Source organism: Cyprinus carpio, chromosome B7, assembly GCF_018340385.1.
Source record: "Cyprinus carpio isolate SPL01 chromosome B7, ASM1834038v1, whole genome shotgun sequence".
NCBI classification, from domain to species: domain Eukaryota; kingdom Metazoa; phylum Chordata; class Actinopteri; order Cypriniformes; family Cyprinidae; genus Cyprinus; species Cyprinus carpio.
The window spans coordinates 30,192,520-30,201,515 of NC_056603.1; the positions used below are offsets into that span (position 1 = coordinate 30,192,520).

The window sequence follows — 8,996 nt, forward strand, 5'->3', positions numbered from 1 at the left end:
AGTAATGGCTGATGGAAATTCAGCTTTGCATCACAGGAATAATTTCGATTTTAAATCTTGTAATTGTAATTTTAAATTGTAAATCTTTATATTGTAATAACATTTTGCAAGATCACAAGATTTTTTTTTCTGTATTTTTGATCAAATAAATGCAGCCTTGATGAGCAGAAGAGACTTCTTTAAAAAAACATTACAAGCCTTACTGATCCCAAACTTTATTGTATAGGTAGTGTGTGTATATATATATATATATATATATATATATATATATATATATATATATATATATATATATATATATGTGTGACATGAATATGTGATGGAATATGAATATGGCATAAATCAGAGATAAACTTAGCAAAACCTAATGTGCCTTAAGTCTTTTTTTAAATTGCAGTTACTTTATATTAACAAGTAAAATAGACAAAATGTACGCTAAACCTTTTAAAAATACGTCAAGTACACGTTATTAACAGCATAATAGAACATCAATACATCAAATGCTAGAGTGAAAACGACTCTAGTGAGACATTTTGTGCTTTCTTTTCTTCTATAAACCATCCACCTCTCATACACACAGGGGCATAATAATTATCATTTTCTATGTTCTCTACCTTACTTTTTGAGAAATGATTATTACTGCAAAACCCAGTAGATTAGGGATGGACTAAATCATCAGTGAAAAATGTTACAATTGTTCAGGGATAAGTGAGCATTATTTCACATGTTCCCCCTCCTTGGCTCAGACATTTGTAATGTTTTTCTTTGATCGTGGAGCGGGAAGTGTGTCCTCAGACTCCCCGGTATCTTGCATTAGACTCATTCATCCTGAAAAAAAGGCCCATTTGTCTTTTGAACATGTTTTTCTGCCCCAAAATGCTTTTTATTTTATAGTTACATACTACCTTTTTTTTTTTTGCTTCCATTTAGCTGCAGCAGATCTTCAATATTCTTTTAAAGCTTCTTTTTCATTGAAATGTCAGTGCCATCTACTGGTTACTTCCATTCATACATTTCTGAAGAACATGGGTCTTCAAGGACCTCTTGGTGGATGGAGAAACAGTTATGTTATTAAATTCTAGGTCTGTTCTGTAATAAAAAAATCCTTTTGAATTTTAATTGTAGTTCATACACTATGTTTAAGCGTTTGTGGTCAGTTAGAATTTTGAAATAATTTTATATTTTTATTCAGCTGTAGTTTTTGTTTTGGGGTTTGTTTGTTGGTTTTTGTTTTCATGTCTTTTATTTTGTAATTTGATTTATGCTGTTAGTGTCAAGCTTCCCTTGCCCTCTTGTATTCTTGCTATGGGTCCTCTGTTCAATGTGCCATGTTCTGATTGGTTATTGTCCTGTCATGTAACTCTCAGTTCTGTTTGCTTATTGGTTGATTCTTGTCATGTGACCCATGGTGTTTGCTATAACTATAGCCCTCTTGTTGCTATTGTTGTCTATATTGTCTCTTGTCATGTATGAATGTATGTAACCTGCTGTTGGTGAATCTAGTCTGGTTTTCACATTTCTCCTGGTTTCTTCATTTTGTCATCTGCAGCTTCCCTGAGCAGTAGCTCTCTGGCAAGGTCAGGCCTCCCTGCACGGGTCACAGCGGGCCAGCATGGGGCATTTCAGACTCGAGGAAGGAAGGCCCTGCCTACACGCCATCAAAATGTGAAAGGCCTGTTGTGAGAGGCTGTGTAGTACACGAAGTGGAGTGATTTGAACAGTGGAGCAACTGAGATGGAGAAACATAAGTGCTGCATTATCCTTAGTGAGCTCATCACAGAGCCATGACAACAGCTCATCTGAGAGAGGCTCTGGAAGACAAAGACTGTTAGTGTGAGTCCACACCTCCATAGCCACCTCACTTATTTTGTCATTTTTAAATGATAGAAACTAGGAAAAGATTTAAACTAAGATTCTAACACTAGACACTTGATTTAAAGAAATGAATACAAGATTTGTTATTGCAAATTATATTCCTGCTGAACCGGTGCAGTAGCTGTTCTCTCTCCTTCATGGAGAGTTCAGACCCGGGCTCTGGAGGGCCACAGTAATACAGGGCCTGGAGTTCACACAATGCCCAGCTAACATCTCTGCTGGGGAGGGTGGCCACAACCACTCTGCTGGGATGCAGCCACTCATAATGGAGCACAATAGTCACAGATAATTTCTTTATAGCTTCTTCCAGTTCTTCAACTAATGAAATCAGGTAGGAAGATTTTACAGAGGACTGAAGGCAAAGGACTATTAACCTGAGAACAGAGGAAGCAAAATGTTAATTTTTTTATTTAGTACTTTTTTTTTCTCTTTTTGAAACATTTTCAGATTACATTTTGGTTTGGTCACACTATACCTTTCATTTAGCTCAAAACAGACCAAGCTGTTCTGTAGGTTCTTTATAGTGACTTTATCCAGAACCTTCCAACGGTTCTCTGTCCAGCCCCAGCAGAGTCAGCTGCTCTTCGAGTCTTTGCTGAAGCACCATCAACCCTGTATCAAGAAAAAAAAAAAAAACTTATTTTGTTTCTGCACTAATTTCAATACCATTTTTCCTCTCAAGCTCTGAATGTGACCTTGCTTGATCTGCTGGTGTGAAAAAGTGCTTGATATAAGAGTGGGTCTGTCAGTCTTTTCTCCAGCTCTCCTCTTGTCAGAAATAGGAGGACAGGGAAGGATAAGTGTCATAGGTCATCTGAGTTTAAGAGTTGATAGATGGCTTAGGTAAAGTAAGGGGGTTGAGGTGAGAGCAGCATGGTAGGAATCATTTTGGGTTTCAGAGAGGATAAAAAAGTCTACAATACACAGTATGCACTTAAGCTGCCTTTTCACTTTCTCTGACAAACAGATAGGAAGTCATTCATTCAATCGCCATGGTTCCTTCGAGATTTTCCAATAGGGTTTTATAATGGGGTTTTTCAATTTATGATTAACCCATTTAATCCCACCGGTCACAATAGTGACCGTAAAGTTTTTCATTTGTAAAGCTCTAAAAACCTTACTGACTGATGTTTTAGTGCACTTCCTGCAAATATGGAAAATATAAAGGGTCTCAATTAAATGTGCAGTTTCACATGATTAGTGGAAATTGTCACATGACCAGAGCAGTTTATTTTCTGTTTGCACCACGAGAAGATGATGGCTGCATCAAAGCTCCAAAACGAAAGGCTAGTAAAGCGTTAACAAAGATATGACAAAGATTTTTGATACGCATTAACTTTAGGGTGTCTAGTAGTAATATATGAATTCACATAGTTTTTTTGAGTGTGGTCACAGAATGAGTAAACATTTTGATGGTCACATTTGTGACCGGTGGGATAACTGAACTTAGGTATGCAATATAAATCCAATTGCAGTTGTTAGTGAAAATGCACTAAAATGTTGCAATGACAAAATATTGCACTAAATTAAAAATTCAAATGTAAGATAAGTTAAAATATTAATGTTGTAATACTGGTTGCACTAATATAAAAATGTTATGATGTATGCCTGGAAAATGGAGCACCGCTGGAGGAAAACAAAACTAGAAGTATTTCGTATTGCTTGGTGGGAAAGTAACCTATCCTAAAGAAAAGCATTAAAAACTGCTAGATCTGATTACTTTTAGTCTCTTTTAGAAGAAAACAAACATAACCCCAGGTATTTATTCAATACAGTTGCTAAATTAATGAGAAATAAAGCATCAACAAGTGTTGGCATTTCCCAACAGCACAGCTGTAATGACTTTATGAACTACTTTACTTCTAAGATCAATACTATTAGAGATAAAATTGTAACCATCCAGCCGTCAGCTACAGTATCGCATCAGACAGTGCACTATAGATCCCCTGAGGAACAGTTCCACTCATTCTCTACTATTGGAGAGGAAGAATTGTATAAACTTGTTAAATCATCTAAACCAACAACATGTACTGTATGTTAGACCCTATTCCATCTAAGCTCCTAAAAGAGGTGCTTCCAGAAGTCATAGATCCTCTTCTATTATTAATTCCTCATTGTCATTAGGATATGTCCCCAAAACCTTCAAACTGGCTGTTATTGATCCTCTCATCAAAAAAACAACAACAACTAGACCCCAAAGAACTAGTTAATTACAGACCGATCTCGAATCTCCCTTTTCTTTCCAAGATACTAGAAAAGGTAGTATCCTCACAATTATATTCCTTCTTGGAGAATGATGGTATATGTGAGGATTTCCAGTCAGGATTTAGACCATATCATAGTACTGAGACTGCTCTCCTTAGAGTTACAAATGACCTGCTATTATAATCTGATCGTGGATGTATCTCTCTATTAGTGCTATTGGATCTTAGCGCTGCGTTCGACACTATTGACCACAACATTCTTTTGCATAGACTAGAAAACTTTGTTGGCATTAATGGAAGTGCATTAGCATGGTTTTAACTAATACTTATATGACCGCCATCAATTTGTACCAGTGAATGGAGATGTATCATATCGATCACAAGTGCAGTATGGAGTACCTCAAGGATCAGTACTAGGGCCGTTACTCTTCATGCTTTACATGTTACCCCTGGGAAATAGCATCAGGGAACACGGTGTTAGCTTTCACTGTTATGCTGATGATACTCAGCTCTATATTTCTTTGTGGCCCGGTGAAATATACCAATTTGAAAAACTAACGGAATGCATAGTCTCGATTAAAAAAATGTATGATGAGTAATTTCTTACTGCTAAATTCTGAAAAAACAGAGGTGTTAATTATAGGACCTAAATACTCTGCGTGTAATAGCCTGATGGCTGCTCTGTCAATTCTTCATCATCAGTTAGGAACCTAGGTGTTTTATTTGATAGCAATCTTTCCTTAGAAAGTCACATTTCTAGCATTTGTAAAACTGAATTTTTCCATCTCAAAAATATATCTAAATTACGACCTATGCTCTCAATGTCAAATGCAGAAATGTTAATCCATGCGTTTAAGACCTCAAGGCTAGATTATTGTAATGCTTTATTGGGTGGTTGTTCTGCAGACTTAATAAACAAACTCCAGCTGGTCCAAAATGCAGTAGCTAGAGTTCTTACTAGAACCAGGAAGTATAACCATATTAGCCCGGTTCTGTCAACACTGCACTGGTTCCCTATTAAACATCGTATAGATTTTAAAATCTTGCTTATTACTTCTAAAGCCCTGAATGGTTTAGCACCTCAGTATTTTGAACGAGCTCTTGTTACATTATAGTCCTCCACGTCCGCAAAACTCTGGCAATTTGATAATACCTAGAATATCAAAGTCAACTGCGGGCGGCAGATCCTTTTCCTATTTAGCACCTAAACTCTGGAATAACCTACCTAACATTGTTCTGGAGGCAGACACACTCTTGCAGTTTAAATCTAGATTAAAGAACCATCTCTTTAACCTGGTTTACACAAAACACACTAATACGCTTCTAATATCCAAATCCGTAAAAGGATTTTTAGGCTGCATTAATTAGGTGAACCGGGAACACTTTCCATAACACCCGATGTACTTGCTACATCGTTAGAAGAATGGCATAGACCTTGACAGCCCTGAATGTCAGTGGAGACCAGGACAACTAGATGATCCCCAGATACAGATCTCCTGTAAAGACCTTGTCTCAGACAACCACGAGGACAAGACCACAGGAACCAGTTGAGTCCTCTGCACATTCTGACTTTGCTGCAGCCTGGAATTGGAACTGCTGGTTTTGTCTGGTCAGAGGAGAACTGGCCCCCCGACTGAGCCTGGTTTCTCCCAAGGTTTTTTTTCTACCTTTTGTCACTGATGGAGTTTTGGTTCCTTGCCACTGTCGCCTCTGGCTTGCTTAGTTGGGGACACTTCATTTACAGCGATATTGTTGACTTGATTGCAAATGATTGCACAGATACTATTTAAACTGAACTGGACCTTTAACTGTCATTTTGCATTATTGACACACTGTTTTCCTAATTAATGTTCAGTTGCTTTGAGATGAGCTGTTTTGTTTAAAGCGCTATATAAATAAAGGTGACTTGACCAATGTTACAAAAAAAGTAACAATTTTTAAATATTTTGATGGTTGTATTTTTTTTGTCTTTCATCTAAGTATTCCTATCAATGTTGTATACTTTTTTTTTTTTAATTCATAATTGTAGCCCTAGAATGTGATAAAACAGTTTAAAGGGGTCATATGATGCAATTTCATTTTTTCTTTTCTCTTTGGAGTGTTACAAGCTCTTGGTGCATAAAGATCTGTAAAGTTGTAAAGACTAAAGTCTCAAATCCAAAGAGATATTCTTTATCAAATTTAAGAGTCAACCACACCCCCCTAAAATGGCTCATTCTAACATGCCCGCACATCTCAACATCACTATGTGGGAAGATTTGCATAATGCCGCCCAAATGTTCACGCAAAGAAAGAAGGCATAGCTTTGATTCTCACTGTAGTACTGGAGACGCTGTGTGTTTCGTTGTGAAAGCGAAACTACTTTGTTTGGCCTTCCAAAAGAGGACACAACTAGAAATCAGTGGTTAAGTTGTATTTACTACAGTTTTGGAACAGTTCAACCCAAATATACAGATGTGTGCTGCACATTTAATGGAGGATGAGGACTGTTTCCTGTGAGAGCCTACAATGCCGGTGTCTGTTTCTATAAAGTGGGGCAGTTCAGACTTTGCAAGGACAGTCTGGTGCTTCTGACTCACAGTCTGTAAGTATGTTTTCATATTTAAAGGATTTGCCAATGATGATTCAAACGCGAGTTTTGAGCAGTGTAGGGTAGCATTTTATGTTTATGCAACGTGATATGCAACGCAACGTGTAAAAAGACAGTACAAGTCATTATAATCAGTATTTATGTCCCCACTTTATGCAACAAGTACCTCGTTTATAATGGGTTTTTATAGTTTTTGTCTGGTCGCGCCGGGACACGGCATCACAGTATTATAAGGGGCGTAACATTTCCATCACACGCTTGAGGTATTCGGCCAATCACAACACACTGGATAGCTGGTCAATCAGAGCACACCTTGCTTTTCGGAACAATGAGCTTGGCAAAAATCGATGCGTTTCAGAAGCCGGGGCATAGAGGAGCAACAATAATGTGCAGTATGTGGAAAATAATGTTTTTTTTTAACCTTAAACCGCATAAACACATTTCATTTCACCAGATACACAAAATAATGTTCTTTTTAGCAGCATCATATGACCCCTTTAAAATAGCTGGGCTGAGATATATAACAATTTTTATGCCTGCAGAAATATGGTAATTCAGAACACACATTATCCCACCGGTCACAATTATAACTGACCATAAAACACAAATTTTCATACACTTTTGAAAAAAAAAAAAAAAAAATCAGAAAAAAATTATTGATTGATTATTTCAGTGGGTTACTAATGACACATCATTTGGATATTTTCATGTCTGGGAAATAAATTAGGATTAAATGGGTTAAAATAAAGCCTGTGGACGATTTAAAAAAAAAGAAAAAGAAAAAGAATTTTTTTTTTTTTAAAATATGTGCATATTATCACACTATAATGTGTTTTATATTTTTTTTTTATAAAAATATACATTTTCAAAATATAAATATATTTTTTTAAAATATTGTTTTTTTTTTTGTGTGTGCAGTTTACACTGTAGAACAAAATGTCAACGTATAAAATTTCACAAAAATTTTAAAGAAATGGCATATAACACATTGAATAAAAAATAAAATTGACGAAAAAAACGATGACAGTTAGCAATATTTAGGTGGTCTTGAATAAATATGCCAAAATAATTGTTCTGTAATTATTAAATAATTATCACTAGAAAACCTACTATGCTTTCCTTTAAAACATGTTAGTGTTCATTTGTTTTGTGTGGATATATTCATTCATTCATTCATTATTATTATTATTATTATTTTCATGGTGAATAAGTAATAGTTGTTTCACAACCAATTAGAAAGTTTTGAACGACTGCCACAAAATGCAAGAATCTTATGAAAAGGTAGTAGATAGTGGAAAGGTGGCTTATAAACAGCATCTTTGCAAAACATTAAATAATTTTAATAGCCAAATATCTTAGTGAGAAATTCATTCTTTTGGTAGAACACTTCTGCTCAAATTTGTAAAAGAATGACGTTATAGGATGTAAGCAGACAGAAGAATCACACTCCTCATCTTTGTCTCACTACACTAATTTGTTTTTGTGGAAAATTATCTTTCATTACAGATTTGGTTTACTTGTAAGCCATCACATATGGCAGCAATGTAGCCTGGTTGAAAAGAAATTCTGAATGTACCATAACTTGAGCGAGAACTGGTGCGGAAAACAAGGCCAGGCAAGTAGTCAAGGCATATCCTGGAATCCAGACTGAGTTTAAGAGACAGTCCTGACATTAATAATGACATCAGTCACATGGTCTTGGTAAGAGTGAGTATTTTTATTAACTAACATTAACGAGTAATACATTTTGTTACAGAGTTTATTAAGTCTTGTTCATTATTATTCATCACCTAAAGTTAACTAATGGGACCTTTGTTTTTAAGTGTTACTGAATATTCAAAATTACTATATAGAAATTATCACCATGTCCAAAGGATCAATGAAGCGTTGTACTGTTATCCTAAAATATATTCTTTCTGGAAAATGTAACAAAATTACACTAATATGTAACACTACACTAGTAAGGCTGATGATACACTCGTGACGTTGTACTATGGATGAATTTGGCGTTCCAGGAGCAGGATTGGACAAGGGTTGTGTGTTCGTTTTTGTGTTTGTTGTTGATTGTTGTTGGTGGGGGGAGTGCATGTACAGTTCTCTCTCCACCTTCAATATCATGACTTAGGTGCCCTTGAGCAAGGCATCGAACCCCCAACTGCTCCCCGGGCGCCGCAGCATAAAAATGGCTGCCCACTGCTCCGGGTGTGTGTTCACAGTGTGTGTGTGTTCACTGCTCTGTGTGTGTGCACTTCGGATGGGTTAAATGCAGAGCACGAATTCTGAGTATGGGTCACCATACTTGGCTGAATGTCACGTCACTTTCACTT

At 36.3% G+C, this 8,996-nt stretch overlaps 1 protein-coding gene across 1 annotated transcript; it reads right to left on the reverse strand.

The window, feature by feature from the left end:
- Positions 1-1,238: 1,238 nt before the first annotated feature.
- Positions 1,239-8,446, reverse strand: dthd1 (death domain containing 1). Its single transcript, XM_042726838.1, is given in 7 exon segments — positions 1,239-1,610; positions 1,699-1,811; positions 1,930-2,249; positions 2,351-2,429; positions 2,571-2,808; positions 8,252-8,278; positions 8,280-8,446. Coding segments are annotated over 7 exon segments (951 nt in total). The 5' UTR covers positions 8,355-8,446; the 3' UTR covers positions 1,239-1,511.
- Positions 8,447-8,996: the final 550 nt, after the last annotated feature.